At 30.1% G+C, this 16,013-nt stretch overlaps 4 protein-coding genes across 4 annotated transcripts; 1 reads left to right on the top strand and 3 right to left on the bottom strand.

Moving 5' to 3' along the window:
- Nucleotides 1-98: 98 nt before the first annotated feature.
- On the bottom strand, nt 99-7,421 carry LOC145753565 (uncharacterized). The gene is made up of 16 exons (XM_082569970.1): nt 7,413-7,421; nt 6,600-6,824; nt 6,025-6,172; nt 5,188-5,619; nt 4,590-4,710; nt 4,233-4,396; nt 4,059-4,134; nt 3,096-3,533; nt 2,884-3,005; nt 2,542-2,707; nt 1,962-2,056; nt 1,686-1,810; nt 1,290-1,427; nt 832-979; nt 688-732; nt 99-531 (listed from the first exon to the last, which is right to left on the bottom strand). Exons 1-16 carry the CDS (start codon nt 7,419-7,421, stop codon nt 461-463), a joined length of 2,523 nt encoding a protein of 840 aa, XP_082426096.1. The 3' UTR covers nt 99-460.
- Nucleotides 7,422-8,744: 1,323 nt separating this feature from the next.
- Nucleotides 8,745-10,265, top strand: LOC145753802 (uncharacterized). Its single transcript, XM_082570249.1, has 4 exons — nt 8,745-8,887; nt 8,974-9,076; nt 9,343-9,428; nt 9,962-10,265. Exons 1-4 carry the CDS (start codon nt 8,843-8,845, stop codon nt 10,097-10,099), a joined length of 372 nt encoding a protein of 123 aa, XP_082426375.1. The 5' UTR covers nt 8,745-8,842; the 3' UTR covers nt 10,100-10,265.
- Nucleotides 10,218-12,597, bottom strand: LOC145753800 (derlin-2-like). Its single transcript, XM_082570247.1, has 7 exons — nt 12,394-12,597; nt 11,897-12,036; nt 11,581-11,674; nt 11,004-11,126; nt 10,790-10,862; nt 10,632-10,722; nt 10,218-10,400 (listed from the first exon to the last, which is right to left on the bottom strand). Exons 1-7 carry the CDS (start codon nt 12,484-12,486, stop codon nt 10,274-10,276), a joined length of 741 nt encoding a protein of 246 aa, XP_082426373.1. The 5' UTR covers nt 12,487-12,597; the 3' UTR covers nt 10,218-10,273.
- Nucleotides 12,598-12,967: 370 nt separating this feature from the next.
- LOC145753801 (derlin-2-like) lies at nt 12,968-15,953 on the bottom strand. Its single transcript, XM_082570248.1, has 7 exons — nt 15,784-15,953; nt 15,143-15,282; nt 14,684-14,774; nt 14,372-14,494; nt 13,823-13,895; nt 13,312-13,398; nt 12,968-13,193 (listed from the first exon to the last, which is right to left on the bottom strand). Coding segments are annotated over exons 1-7 (609 nt in total). The 5' UTR covers nt 15,877-15,953; the 3' UTR covers nt 12,968-13,191.
- Nucleotides 15,954-16,013: the final 60 nt, after the last annotated feature.

The raw sequence follows: 16,013 nt of genomic DNA, 5'->3' as shown, positions 1-16,013 counted from the left end.
TTTTCATAACAAATATCCTACGCAAATACTAGATTATGTCGTCATTTCTTTACTGCCAACGCATTTATACAATCCATCAACTACTACGTAATCATAATCAACAATTAAATTAATTTTTTTTAAATTCGAGCTTGGCAAGTGCTTCAGATATTTCATATTTATTTTTCTACATAAAATTACAGAATAAAAAACAGTTTTTAAACTGATTTTAGTTTCTAAAGTAAATTGGACGTATAACATAAATGCTGTATTGAGTTATAATACTTATTTGGCTGAAGTGCATTAATATAGAGTTAATATACTGCGTTATAGAATCAAAATATATATATACAAGATTTAAAATAAACCTACATTTTAAAAATATTTATGAAGGAATGCGTAACAATCTAGTTACAAAAATGCTGTATGACGTAATTATTGTCATTTTATTTGATGTTTATGCTTTTATTGCGTCACCAGATTATAAACCAGTTTGTTTTCCAGTCTTTGGACTTCTTTTTCCACTAGCACCAGTTGCAGTTTTTGGCCGCCCTAGTTATATTAAAAACAGCAAAAATTTGATAAAAAATAGAGAATAAATTAGCACAAATCGAGGGTTAAAAAAAGAATTTAAAGTTAATTTATGTTTTATCTGTGAAATTAGCCTCGAGGAAAAATTAACTTTTAACAATAAATTATAATATTTACCTTTTCCAAGTTTTGGACTCTTCTTTTTCTTTTTAGGTTCTGGTTCTAAAAACACAAATATAAACTTTTAAAATAACAGTAAAAGCTTTAGTAGAATTTCAGAAACTAATGTTGAATTTAATAAAACAGTTTTTATATTCTTACCTTCTTTTGGAGGCTCTGGTTCTTCGTCCTCTCTTGGTTCTCTAATCTTCTTCTCATTCTGTTTCCCAATATTGACCTCAACTTTCTGTTGAAGAGCCGCCATACTTTTCGGCCATATTCTAACTTTGTTATCAGATACATCTAAGTGCTGAAGCAAACAAGATTCAATTTAACAACTTTAATATAGTAGTACAACCTTTACTTCAATGTCTGCACAACTTCTTAAACGTACAAACTCTTTAATAGATTGCTTTGTCAACATATTGTTCACAGATTAACTTATGTTACTATAAAGACCATTCTTAATGCTCCAGTACAGTCTTGGAATGGCTTACTTTAGTTAAAAAATTGACTTGGTGATTACCCTGTTTATTAATTAGAAAGGCGTATTGGATAAGGCAACTATAATCAGTTATATAAACACTGAATATAACTATATTTTGCAATTAGTTGGATACCTTTAAAGATGGCATTTTGGCAATTGATTCGGGTAAACTTTCAAGAAGATTATCTGATACATCCATTCGTTCAATGGATTTCATTTTCCAGATATCGTTTGGTAAACTGGACAAGTCGTTTCTTGATAGATTTAAAATCTAACAACACAAATTCAAAAGCTTAATTTATCTTTAATTGAAAGTCTGTTTGTTCTAACAAAAATAATCTTTGTGTCAAAGTTTTATGTACTTGTATACGCTACCATTAAGTAATTACAAAAACCTATTATATATCAAGATTTACACATTTAGCTCTCTCTATATAAATATATATATATAACAAGATTACAATTGAAATTAAACACCAAAAAAACACAATTTGTACTTTTTAAACCTGGTATTGTAGTTTAAAGTTACCTGCATTCTATAAAGATACGGCATGTCAATCGGAACCGCTTTGACCCGATTGTAAGAAATGTTTAGAGAGATTAGAGACGCCAGGACGTCTATTCTATCGTTCGGCAATCTTGGTAACCGGTTATCTAAATAAATGACAATTTTGAAGCAACACCTAAATTTATAAATATCACAACTCTATATATATCTTGTTGAAAGTCCATATTTAGTTTGTTTTAATGTGATATATAGTAAAGTATTTTAAAACCTGAAACAACTAAAGATTTAATTTTAAACCTGATAAATCCATTGTGATCAACTTTTTTAGTTCTCCAAAATTGTCTGGTAATTTCTTTATTTTGTTGCCCGACATATTCATATACTGCAGCGACCTAACAAATATAAATAACGCAATTTCGGTAAGATTTAGTAGTTTAAAAGGATAAATTTCACTTTTGCAAAGACCGGCATTACAGCCTAAACATAGAGTAACATTTTTTTTGTATATTTCTTTATCCTCGATGTGGTAAGGTCGATTGCGCGACCTAAACATAGAGTAACATTAGTTACTCCGACTCAGTCTCGAGTTGACTTTGTCAGTTTGGGATATTATAGATTATATTTGCCAGACAATTATGCTGCTGATTAAGTGTTGGCTAAGCAGGAGTTTATACTGTTTATAGCACCTTACTCAAGAGCGCTACAGCATGAGAGCAGTGGGGATTGAACCTACGACCTCATTTGTTCTGTTTATAGTGTAAGACGTTATTATTCTGCAAATTAGATTTAGGCAAAGAAGTTGGCACCATTAGTTATGATTACCAAAGAATGATTTACTTCAAAATTCAAGTTAAAGTTAAATTATAATATCCTCTACCTTAGTCTAACAAGGTTAGGTGTAAATACTTCAATGCAGTTGTTCTGAGCATGTAGTTCACTCAGGTGGCCAAGTGATCCAATCTGCTCAGGTATACTGGTTATTTTGTTGTTTGAAACGTCGAGGATTGTAAGGATGTTTAATTTTCGGATGTTACCAGGCAACTCTAAAAAAAAGAAAATTTAAACATCATAAAACATCTAAATTTTACGTTGATAATTATGTTAAGTCTAACATCCAAATATAAGTATATACATTTTTTTTGCCTTTACTTAACCTAATTGGATAATTTGTTTAAAATATTATATCAAACCATTTTAAATGTAAATTTTTATTCTTTACCTTTAATGTCGTTGCCAGCAATTCTGAGTTCTTTAAGAAATCGACAGATACAAAGATTGAGCGGCATTTCTTCTAATTCAATATTCGATAAATCTAGCGTGGTCAAGATAACGCTAAGCTCTCTGTAAAATTTAAATCAAAAAACTAACATTATACATTTTTTTATAAACTTGAATAACTTTTACATTTTTTTAAATATACTTTATTTATACCTGTGTAGTTTTGTGATTAAACTCTTATTATCCTCGCCGCCAGGTGGGGGTAGACGCCACGGATTTTCCGCCAAATTCAACGACTTTAAAACTTTGTTCGCTCCGTCGGGCAAAATAAAATTCACAAAACTATTACTGCTGATATCAAACGTATGCAAATGCTCAAGATACTTAAAGCTCTTTGGCATTTGCGACAGTCTGTTTCTAGCTAGTAATAGTACTTCTAATGTCCTCCATTTTCGTAGATCGTCGGGCAAATCTGTGATCTCATTATCGCATAAGTTTAAGGTAACGAGTAGCTGCTGTTCGCCTAGCATGTTGGGTAGGTCTGTTAGTTTGTTGTTCTGAATGTAAAGATGTTTTAGAGACTTCATGTAGCCTATAGTAGAAGGTAGAACTGTTAGTTGGTTGTAGGCAAGATTGAATGTTGCTAGCCACCTGTAAAAGTTAGGAAAAATTAGAGTCATTTTGTATTTTATGAAGATTATAGTTTAAAATTAAGACCTTAAAAAAGGCAGTAAAAAAACAATTTCAAACAAGGACGTAATAATAATAAATGAACCGACAGCGTGGTGTAGTGGTAAGAACACTTGCTACACCGCACATGAGGTCGTGGGTTCAATCCCCGCTGATCTTATGCTGTAGCGCACTTGAGTAAGGCGCTGTAAACGATATGAACTCCTGCCGAGCCAGCACTTAATCAACAGCTTAATTACCGGGCAATTATAATCTATAATATCCCAAACTGCCACAGGCAACTCGAGACTGGGTCGGAGTAACTGATGTTAGTTACTAACTCTATGTTTAAGTCGCGTATTCGACTTTCCCACATCGAGGATAAATATATATACAAAAAAAATAGTCGTAAATTACAAAACAATGTTCAATTTGTGACAGTATAACTGTTTTACTAAAATTAATTTAAATGAACGATATATAAAGTTTAAATTGTAAACTACTTACCGTAATGAATTGATATCATACGGTAACTCTTTAATTTTATTATGAGACGCATTAATTGTTTCTAAATTCGTCAGACCTAAAACAAAAAAAAAACATTTAATTTTAAAAATATTAACAAAATATTGAGCTATTAAAATTTACAATTTCTATAAATATTTTTAAGCAATTGCTTACCAACAATAGGTATTAAATCTGTTAACAGATTATGCGAAACATCCAATCTTATTAAGTCCTCCATTCCAGAAAAATCAATCGGTAATTCGGATAACAAATTGTTGGACAAAAATAGGGATTCGATCCTTTTCAAGGAGCCTATACCCTCAGATAATTTCGAAATCCTAAAAAAACGTATTTAAATCGAAATATTTAAAAAAAGTTAATTTATTTATATTTATCATCTATGAAAAATGTCAACTTTACAGCTTAACTATAGAGTAACATTTGTTACCCCAGCCCAGCCTTAAGTTAGCTTTGAATAATGCTAAAGATTTTGCTGCCAATTTTTACAAACTGTGTATAAATACTACTTACTTATTGTGTTCTAAGTTTAGAGTTTTTAAACTGAATCCGAGCGAGTAAATAGTCTCTGGTAATGTCTCGATATTGTTGTGAGATGCGTTCAGATAGGTTAAGTACACCAATGCACCAAGAGCTAAAAAAACAAATATTTTCTTAGTTAAATTGTTGCCAAAAAAGGCTAGTTATAAGAACTAACTTGTTAAATTGTTACAAATTAATTAAAGATTTTATTTTTATAGCATTTTGTTGCAGTTTAAAATAGTTAATTACTAAATTTTTAATAGTTTTTAGCCACGAAAAATCAATACAAACCGGCAGCGTGGTGGAGTGGTAAGAACACTTGCTACACCACGTATGAGGTCGTGGGTTTAATCCCCACTGCTCTTATGCTGTAGCGCCCTTGAGTTAAGGCGCTATAAACGGTAAAAACTCCTGCTGAGCCAGCACTTAATCAGCAGTTTAATTACCGGGCAATTATATTTTATTATATCTCAAACTGCCACAGGCAACTCAAGACTGGGTCGGAGAAACTGGTGTTACTCTATGTTTAAGTCAGCATTCGACTTTCCCACATCAAGGATAAAGATATATACAAAAAATAAATAAATACCTGTGGGTAGTTGTGTAAGTTGATTGTAAGACACATCAATGTGCCTTAATCGATACAGTCTATCGATATCAGTAGGTAACCCAGTTAACTTATTATTAGACAAGTTGATCTTCGAGATATTGCCTTTACTCTTCTTTGTGATAACAATAGTAGGTAATGCTTCGATTAAGTTTCCCGAAACGTCTAAAGCTTTGGGTAAGGCGTAGATCGATTTTGGAAGGTTCTTTATCGAGTTGTTAGAAACATCTAATACGTTCATACTGGCGCATTTTCCGATCGTCGCTGGCAGTTTTTTGATTTTGTTATTCGATGCCACGCAAGTTTCTAAACCGGTTGCTTTGTGTAGTGTTCGTGGGAGTGTTTTTAGGCGATTGTCAGCAACATTAAGTGAAGCTAACTTTTTCAGCCGAGATACGGAAGCCGGTATTGCACCTATTAAATAAAGCGAAGAAATTAATTAATTTAAATTGGTTTCTTTAGCATTCATTTCTTTGACTAGGTCTTGAGTTGTCTTGAAAAGTTTTTACCTATTTTGTTAACCTTGTAATATTTTAATTGTATAGTTTTTAATACATTCTAATAAAAAAGGCCAAATTTACAGTCCATTATTCAAAAGGTAACTTTAATAACCTTCAATTATCCTTAAAATGCTCCTAACCCTGCCTTAAAATAAAAGACAGTTTATAAACATGTTTAATAATTTATAGACTTGTCTAGACGAAGTCTTGTAAGCACATACAAAAGAATGTCAAAAAAAAGCAATAAAGGCACTATTTTCAACTTCTAATGACAGATATTATTGCCATTTTTCAAGTAGGAGTTATAACCCAAACTTACCGATAATGTTATTGTGTACATCTACATCGTGTAGGCTTTGAAGAGTTCCAATCTTTTTCGGTAATTTCTTTAACTTGTTATTTTGAGCATGTATAACTTGGGTCATTAAGGCTACTTCTTCGTTGGCGTACAACTCTTCAGGTAGAGTCTAAGTTTTAAAGATAAGTCTTTTATTAAAACTTAAAAACTATAGAAATATTTTTGTAAACAAATCAAGTTTTTTTGGCGCCAAATTTAAATACCTATTTTTTAATATTTAGTTATCCTCGACGTGGGAAGGTCGACTTAACAACCTAAATAAGCGAACCATTAGTTACCCTTACCCAGTTTTAAGTTGTCTTTGGCATTTTTAAATATTATAAATTATAATTTCCCGATAATAATGAGCTGCTGATTAACTGTTGACTTAGCATAAGTTTATACCGTTTATAACGCCTTACTTAAAGTGCGCTACAGCATGAGAGCAGTGGGGATCAAACCCAAGATCCTATTACGTGAAGCCATATGTTTTAACCACTACACCACGCTGTCAAATTTAAGTTAACAGTTTTTTAAACAACTAAAACAAAAATTACCTTTATATTAACTGTATCCAAATCAATCACAATCTTGTTACTAAAACGCTTCATGTGCCTTGAAACATTATTAGGAACAGAAGAGTATCTACTTCCCGGTCCCACCCGGGGCGGTGGCGCGTCCCCCTTTTTCTTCCGGGCTGGGCCCGCTGATTTTGACATTTCTCTGGTCTTGGTTTTAGCAGATGAAGGTTTATCAGACGGAAACGACTTATATTTAGGAATCTAATTAGATTAAAGTTATAAAAAATATGTTTAAATACTAGGTATAGGCTACAAATGTTGGTTAAAATTATGTGATAGTGGAAATTAAACCCACGATCTTAAGTCTAAAATATCTTTAAAGTCTTATTTCTATCTCCATTCTTTTAACTAAACTAAGCTATCTATGCTTTTCAGCCGAACTGTAAAAGTGGTCTTTAATATTTAAAGGTAATACTGACAAAGTATCGGCAATGTTAAACTAACAAACCGCCTCCCATTTACAAGAACACTAAATACTAGAGTGAAAGACCTTACAAGTATTTAAATAAAAGATTTTATTCATAGATTTCTTGTAACAAATAACCCATTGTTAGTTGCGCGCGAGATGACAATGAAAAATAATAATAAAACCGCGTTCTTAACTTTAACAACAAAAGCCTTAATTTGGACGAACTATAAGTGTTATTGAATTTATTAATAAATTACATATTTCAAGATTACTTTACAAGTCCTAACTTAATTAAAAATCGTAATTAATTGAATAAAACAACATTTATCAAACGAAAATTTAATTAACTTAATTAAATAACTCAAATTAACGCAACTTACCCCAGGCATTTTTGTTGTTCTAATTTTTTAGGAATAAAACTAGATTTCTCAAAAAATATTTCTTAAAAATATTATTTTATAAGCAAAAATAGCACCAAACTTACGATACTTATGACGTCATAAAAAAAGTTTAGATTACATCATTTTTTCTTATTTTTACTTGGCTATAAATAATTTAGTAGACTAGTTTGCTTAAACTAGACGCCCTTTAAAGCTTGTTTTTATGCGCACTACAACTTTTTTAGCGTATGTTTAAAAGGCTTAAATCTTTCATTTTAAGTAAATAGTTCTCCTGTTGTGCAGCAAATGGTTACGCGCTTGCTTTTTAGAATAAAAAAAGATTTAGGCACAAAATGAAAAACGTAGAAAAATTTATTTTTGGTTGCTGTACAATTTCTATGTAAATACAAAAACACTTTCGGTACCTTAATATTATTAAAAGTGATTATATAAATTAAATTTTGGTAAATCTAAAAGCATTTCTTAGTAAATTTATAACTAAACTTTATTTATAAGCGCTCTTTTAAGCTATATAATGTGTTTTACATTAACATATCCCGTTAATATGATATTGTATGTGTGGTTTATTATAATACACATCAAATACGCTAGCACTTATAATATTAAGAGCGTTTTATTAGACACTTGTCTAGCCTGTCTAGTCAAATTCTCAAATTTCTTTGAACACAATATTCGATCCATAACACTAAACATTCATTAATGTGTGCGTTGGTATCGTGTTGCTAAGTAACAATGGGTCACATGACTAGGTCGTGATGTTTATTTAGAGGCTAGCTTAAGCAAACATTTCTTGACTAAGGGCGATTTTTTGTCTCTTTTTCGCTTTATTTTGCCACTTAAAGCATTTCTTTGACAGTCCATTTAGAAATACAATTACCGTAACTTAATTGATGTAATACAAAAGTGTTTTAACTACCAATAGAATGTGAAAGTTTGTTTTTGGCCAAATAAAACAAGTTATTAAACTACTATGTAGGTATGAAAACACCGCCATATCCTTTTTTAATTTTGTTTAAATGTGTAAATATTGGTTTGCTTACATCACGTAGGCAAGAGTTCGCTACAAAAAGGCACTGACAAGCCACTCTCGAAAATTTAAATTCTGTTAATAGCGGTTGCTAAAAATATGTTTTAATTATTTAAGATAAGTTTAACCTAATGACCAATAAACCAATAAGTGTATTATCTATCTTGAAATTAATTTCTTTATTTTATATGTGCCCTCCTTTATAAAAAAAAGCCTGCTTAATTTTTGTTTGCGCGTCACAAGTAATAGTGGCACTGACACTAGTGTTATTACTAAAACGGTTACAACTACTGGTGCACGTAACCTCTGAATAAAAACAAACAAAATTTTAAAGATTTTTTTTTACTTAAATTGTTTAAGGGGTTGTTAAGTTAATAAAACGATGCCACTCTTTTCAAAGTTTGATTCAATGGTGAACCAGGCAAAGGTAACTAAACTTTGGCGATTTTTTTAACTAATTACTTATTTAAACGTCATAAAGTTTACCCTTTTTAATTTTTTTTTTAATTTTAGATAACTCCTGATTCTGGCAAATCTTCTACTCTCGTATTTGGGGATTCAAACACGAAACCAAAATCTGTCGGTGTAGGGGGTGCTTCAGGAGAGAGGGGACTACGTTAGAATTAATTATTTTTATTTATTTCTAGAGTAATTAATAATATTGCTTAACTGACTTGAACACTTGCCAAACCACATGAGGTCGTTGGTTTGATCCCCATGGCTTCCATATTGTAGCGTCCTTGAGTAAGGTGTTATAAAGGGTATGAAATCTTGCTAAGCCAGCACTTAATCAGTAGCATAATTATCAGGCAATAAATTTTATAGAATGTGGTTTTAATAAATTAACTATTTACAAACCAATAAAAAATTTTTATTTTTTAGCTAACAAGCCTTACTGGCAGACTACAAGCAGACAAGATTTCGCCAAACATTGGCCAAAACTTTATGAAAAACAAGAATATCATTTGGTATTCATTATGTTTTAAAAACTTAAATATATATAGAGTTAATTTAAAAAAAAAAGTTTTTTGGCATTGTGGGAATATTTTGAAATTTAAAATAAAAAACGCAACATGGTGTAGTAGTTTAATCCCCACTGCTTTCAAGTCAAAGTACCCTTCATTAAGGTACTAAAAACGTTGCATAATTCTGCTAATTGCAAATTCAATCACTAGTCTGGTTATTAGGCAACTATTCTCATGCTGTACACCTTTGAGTAAGGCGCTATAAACGATATAAACTCCTGCTGAGCCAGCACTTAATCAGCAACATAATTATCGGGCAATCATATTTTATAATATCCCAAACTGCCAAGGGTAACTTGAGACTGGGTCACGGTAACAAATGTTACTTTATGTTTAGGTAGCGCATTCGACCTTACCACATCTAGGATAAATAAATACAAAAAAAAAGAAACTTTCCTTAAAAATACTTGAATACATTTACCTAATAAAAAACCTAAAAGTTTATTTTTTAATTAATTTATTAATTTGTTTTGTAGCATCAACTGCGAGTGAATAAGGTCCCAGTTCACATGTCTGGTCCCAGGGATAAAATCTATCTTCCTATTTTCTATGGTGCAACCATCTGTGCGGTTGTTTATAACTTGTTTGAGATGAGAAAATTTTTTATGAAATAATTTACTCAAAATTTTGGTGATTTTTTTGCAATGTAGAAACTATTTAAAAAAACCTATTTAAAATTGATTAAAATTACCTTTTTTGTCTTTTTTTTGAGGTAAAAGTTCAAAATTTTTTCTCTTTATATTTTTTATTAACGTGTGAACCAAATAAAATTTTTACAACTTGAAAGTTTATTCATTATTTTCCCCTGGGTCAACATCACCCTGGGGCTGCCCCCATGCAAAACCCCCAGGCCTCTCTGCTTCGGGAAGAACCTCGTATTCACCTCCATCTTCTGGAGGGTCAAAAATATATTTTCTAAAAACAAAAATGAATTTGTTAACAGATGTTTTTTTTTAATTTTTTTTCAAAGTTACAGGTCGACTTCATGACCTTAACATAGAGTAACTTCAGTTACCCCGACCCAGTCCTGGGTTTCCTCAGCAGTGGGAATCAAACTCAGTATTAAAATTTTGGAATTAAAAATTTACGACCTGCTAAAGAGTCTGCTTTCTTTGATTAAACATAAAAAAATGAAGTAAAACTTACAAAAAATATGGCGTGTGCAGGATCTTAAATCCTCCTCTTTGTTGAGGAAAAACATCTTCAAGAAAATAATAAATGTGACCACAAGCAATACCTGTTATATTAAAAGTAATAAAAAATATGCAAAATTGAATTCATTTTAAATTATTAAGTGTACTTACCTACGACATCAACTACTATTGGATTTCCCAACATTAAGGAAAAACCAATTAAAACCCAGGGCAAGTAGGGTGCCTAAAAATATTAAAAGTTAAATTTAAAGGGTCATCAAAATAATAACAAACTTTTAAAGACATTTGTAAATTGACTCAGTCTATCAGAGGAGGATAAATCAATATATGCACAAAAAGTAGCAACTTTATCATTAATACTTACATGGAAAGTGATTACTCCGAAAAAACTCATTCTAATATAAGGATTTCTTCTGCTCCAAACATAAACTAACATTATAGTGAAGGCCTGACCCAGAAACACCATATGAACAAACAACCCTATAACCTAATGGGTCAAATTTGTTAAGAAATAAAACAAAAAATAATTGCTTACTAATACATATTTTTCTAAATTTCCGATATTAATGCCTAGTTTCTATTTATTTATCCTGTGTGGGAAGTCTGTGGGAAGTCAAATGCGCGACCTAAACATAGAGTAGCATCAGTTACCCTGACCCAGTCTCGAGTTGCCTGTGGCAAAAATGTGGGAAGTCAAATGCGCGACCTAAACATAGAGTAGCATCAGTTACCCTGACCCATTCTCAAGTTGCCTGTGGCAGTTTTGGATATTATAGATTATAATTGCCTGATAATTGTGATGCTGATTAAGTGTTGGCTCAGCAGGAGTTAAAACCGTTTATATGGCCTTACATAAGGGTGTAGGGTAAATATTAGAATAAAAAACTCAAAATAAGTTATTCTTTTTCACCAGAAGAAATTAGATTTTTTAAAAAGGATACAGTCATGAAAACTCCACCTAATAAAAACATAAAAACAAAATCGGCAGTTCTCCCTCTAAAGGAGCCTTCCTCTAACATTCTACAATATCTATACCTGTAAGAAATAAATTATAAATAAAAAATCAGTATATTAAAAAAAAATTTAGTAGACAAAGTTTAAGACAATTTAAGACTGGTTAAAGAGAATGCAAATTACTCTATAGTTAAGCTGTGATGTTGTGCTTTTTTTTAAATAAGATTATTTCAAAACTATAAAAACTATTATATATCTAATTAGCTTGCTAGTTAAATAACTTTTTTAGAAATATCAACTTACAGAAATATCATATTAAATAAAAAATTAAATCCTATCGTCCCAAAGAAAAGGAAATTCGTAAGCAGCCTCCATAACTGATATTGTTGGAATATTAGGTCAGGGTTAAAGTAAATATGGAATGGAGAAACAATATCAAGTTGCTAAAAATAACAAAATGTTTTAAAGAGTTAAAAAGATTGTAGATACATAACCAATATCATAATAAAGTGGTTAGAATAATTTGCTTCACAACATGAGGTTGTGGGTTCGAACCCCACTACTCTTATGCCGTAGTGCTCTTAAGTAAGATGCAATAAACAGTATGGACTCCAGCTAAGCCAATACTTAAACAGCAGCTTAATTACCGGGCAATTATAATCTATAATATCCCCAACTGGCCAATCAATTCGAGACTGGTCGGGGTAACAAATGTTACTCTATGTTTAGACTACATAGTCAGAATTTTTACATTAAATATAAATTTTAATTTTATGAATAAATTAAAAAGTTTGGCTTACCACTGCAACAGTAGTTAAGACACATGCAGTAGCATATGCTCTTGTGATAGGCGGTATTTGAAAATATTCCTGAAGTATTGGTTGATGGGCCATATATATAATTCACAATAAATTACTATTTACAAATTATTCAAACCTAAATGGAATATATAGTTAGCACCAAAAAAGTTAAAACACTAAAGCTTTAAATGTTATTATATACAATGTTTATCAGCCATTGCTTTACAAAATAAAATAAAAATTTAAGGTACATAAAAACTGCTTTTATAAATTCAGTCTCGTTTTAACAAAATTTACATTGCATAAAAAATAAATTTAAATATAACGCTAAGTTTTCTAAAAAATAATTTCAAATACAAAGTAACACATAACCATTTGTGTAAATAAAGTAACAATATATTTACAGTAACATAATGAATTATTTGTAACAGATATTTAAATAAATTAACAACCTAATTAGGAAATAATTAATTAATCATTTTACAGATTTTCTACATTAAGATTATTCAATCAAAATGTATGATAATAAATAAACATAGTTTTGTCATATTAAACATGAAATTTATATATTTTAAAACCATGTAACGTTAGCCGAGTTAATGTTTATATTTTAACTGCATTTTTTTTAAATAATCTAACTTAAGGTAATTAAAAAAATGTTTCTACTATAGAATGATAAGTAATATTTTGTTTTGGATTAATTTGAATAAAAAAAATCCATTTTTTCCTTGTTTACAGATACTATAAAATCTTTTCAGGAAGTTATTTTAACATTTTCTTATTCATTCAGTTTCAAAATTCTGTTAAAAAATAAAAAATTGTTAACAATAAAAGTGATTCTTAGACTTAGAGCCCTGGGTTTTGATTCCCACTGCTAGCATGTTATAAAATTAATTTAAATAAAGAATTGATACTTACAAAAGCCTGGTATGTGCAAAATTCGAAATCCTAATGTTGGAGCTAATACATCTTCTATTAAAATATAAGCAAGACCACTTCCAATACCTATAATGTAGAAAAAATAATTATTTTTTTAAACATACATTTTTTTAAATTATTTATTAAAAAAACTTGAAAAATTTATATACAATATGCTTCGCTACATTTATTCACAATTCTAACAGGTTTTGAACAATAATATTGTATTACCAATATTAAATAACATTATATATGTATATATTAGATTCTTAAAATGGAAATATTAATTTAAATATTACTTTTAAGTTAACTATTCTAAAAACCATAGCCTAATATAATTTTTACTATATAAAAATTATTCCATTTTATTATAATATTAAACTATATTTAAACCTGTATAATTATTGTGGGTGCCCTTATCCTTAAGTACATAGAAATACAAACAGTTAAAGTACTAATTAAATAAACAAGTTACTCAACAATTAAAACAAATATTATTATAATATCTTACCTATTATATCAATTATAATTGGATTCCCCATTAATACAAAGAATATCATTAGAATCCATGGCAATAAATATGCCTAAAATGTGAAAAAAAATTACCACATTTGTACTTTTACAAAAATTAATAAACCCTAATTTTTATGAAGTACGTGGAGTTGATATCTTGACAAAGAGACAATATAATAAGTTTTTTTTGTATATATCTTTATCCTCGATGTGGGAAAGTCAAATGCACGACTTAAACATAGAGTAACATCAGTTACCCAATTCAGTCTTGGGTTGATTTCGACAGTTTTGGATATAGTTGATTATAGTAGCCCGATAATTATATTGCTGATTAAGTGTTGGCTGAGCAGGAGTTCATATCGATAATAACACCTTACTAAAGGGCGCTACAGCATGAGATTAGTGAGGATTGAACCCATGACCTCATGTGTGGTGTAGCAAGTGTTCTTACCACTACACCACGCTGCCGGTCCTTTTTAATTTTTCATGAAGTCAATAAATGTAACACCGTCTATAAAAAACAATTTTTTTGATAAATTATTCTTACTGGATATTGAATAATTCCAAATAAATCGACTTCACTTCTACTGTATCTTCGGCTCCAAATAAACGCAAACATTAAAATAAAAGCATGACCCAGAAAAGCCAACTCAAAAAAGGAACTTGAAATCTAAAATAAATATAGTAAATCATTTAATCTTTTTAAACATTCAATTTAGCATAAAAGTTTATTAATTAGGTGAATATTGTTAAATTTTTTATTTTTTTATAACTTTATCATATATATATTTATTATATTTTAAAAATTATATTTGGCGATTAAAAATGTTTTTTAAAACTTATTTAAAACATAGCTTACGGTTATAAAAGTTCCTCCAAATAGCAACAAACAAATAAAATCCATTTTTCTATCTTCAAAAGAGTCTTCTAATTTTTTACAATATTTATATCTAAAATTTAAAACAAAATATTATTTAAAAATAATACATAATTTAACAATCATTAAAAAAATAACCAACAGTAAAATAGGTCATAAAAAAAAAAGTCCGGTCTTAAGATGCCTTTAGCAGTTTGGGATATTATAGAGATTGTAATTGCCCGGTGATTATGCTGCTGATTAAGTGCTGACTCAGCAGGAGTTTCTACCATTTATAGCGCCTTACTCAAGGGCGCTACAGCATGAGAGCAGTGGGGATTGAATCCACAATCTCTTGGTGGTGTAGCAAGTGTTCTTACTACTACACCACGTTGTCGGCCTTTAAATATATTTATAAAATAATCAAATAGGCTAACTTAATATTCTTATAACCAAACTTACAAAAATACAAATTGAAAAATCCAATTGAATCCAAGTCCACCCAAAAAAAAATGATTTGTAACCAATCTGTGATATTCATGATTTTTAAAAATCAAATCAAAATTAAAAAATATTTTCGAGATTGGCAGGACCCCAAATTGCTAAAAAACATAACATTTTAATATTTATTTATCCTTGATGTGGAAAAGTCAACATCATAGCCTAAACATATATTTTTTTGTATATATCTTTGTCTTTAATGTGGGAAGGTAGATTTCATGCCCTAAACATAGAGTAACCGGCAGCGTGGTGTAGTGTTAAGAACACTTGCTACACCACACATGAGGTCGTGGGTTCAAACCCCCACTGAGCTCATGCTGTAGCGCCCTTGAGTAAGAGGCTATAAACTCCTGATGAGCCAGCACTTAATCAGCAGCATAATTATCGGGCAATTATAATCTATAATATCCCAAACTGCCAGACGCACTCGAGACTGGGTCGGGGTAACAGTTGTTACTCCATGTTTAAGTCGCACATTCGACTTTCCCACATCGAGGATAAAGATACATAAATATATTTTATAATTTTAACAGTATATTTTACAAATTATTGTCTTTTAAAATATAAAACAATTTAAAAAATTAAATTTTAATATAACTTACCACTGCTAATGTAGTAAACAAACATAAAGTCATATATGTCCTCGTAATAGCTGGCATATTTAGGTAGTCCGTTTTAAAAGGTATGAACGCCATTTTTTAACAGTTAAAAATATATTAACACACGAAAATTACAACAACTTTTGCAATGTTTACAATTTTATTAGAAGACACGTCAGCTTATTGTTATTAAACGGCTGTAGTAATTTTGCAAATTTTAGTTAAATTTTTCA

This window comes from Corella eumyota, chromosome 5 (assembly GCF_963082875.1).
Source record: "Corella eumyota chromosome 5, kaCorEumy4.1, whole genome shotgun sequence".
Classification (NCBI taxonomy): Eukaryota; Metazoa; Chordata; class Ascidiacea; order Phlebobranchia; family Corellidae; genus Corella; species Corella eumyota.
This window is presented reverse-complemented; position numbering and strand designations above follow the sequence as displayed.

Bases quoted from the DNA above. Each gene is read 5' to 3' on its own strand.
- LOC145753565 (XM_082569970.1), bottom strand. The intron at 3,006-3,095 runs GTATAAATAAAG...TAAATTTTACAG, and splicing joins TTAATCACAAAACTACACAG to AGAGCTTAGCGTTATCTTGA. The intron at 1,811-1,961 runs GTTTAAAATTAA...TCATTTATTTAG, and splicing joins GATCACAATGGATTTATCAG to ATAACCGGTTACCAAGATTG.
- LOC145753802 (XM_082570249.1), top strand. From the start codon at position 8,843: ATGCCACTCTTTTCAAAGTTTGATTCAATGGTGAACCAGGCAAAG. The intron at 8,888-8,973 runs GTAACTAAACTT...TTTTAATTTTAG, and splicing joins CAATGGTGAACCAGGCAAAG to ATAACTCCTGATTCTGGCAA. The intron at 9,429-9,961 runs GTATTCATTATG...TTTGTTTTGTAG, and splicing joins AAAAACAAGAATATCATTTG to CATCAACTGCGAGTGAATAA.
- LOC145753800 (XM_082570247.1), bottom strand. From the start codon at position 12,486: ATGGCCCATCAACCAATACTTCAGGAATATTTTCAAATACCGCCTATC. The intron at 10,863-11,003 runs GTAAGTATTAAT...TAATATTTTTAG, and splicing joins TCGGAGTAATCACTTTCCAT to GCACCCTACTTGCCCTGGGT. The intron at 10,401-10,631 runs GTAAGTTTTACT...TTTTGTTTTTAG, and splicing joins CTGCACACGCCATATTTTTT to AAAATATATTTTTGACCCTC.
- LOC145753801 (XM_082570248.1), bottom strand. From the start codon at position 15,876: ATGGCGTTCATACCTTTTAAAACGGACTACCTAAATATGCCAGCTATT. The intron at 15,283-15,783 runs GTAAGTTATATT...TATGTTTTTTAG, and splicing joins TGTTTACTACATTAGCAGTG to CAATTTGGGGTCCTGCCAAT. The intron at 13,399-13,822 runs GTAAGATATTAT...TCTACATTATAG, and splicing joins AATTATAATTGATATAATAG to GTATTGGAAGTGGTCTTGCT.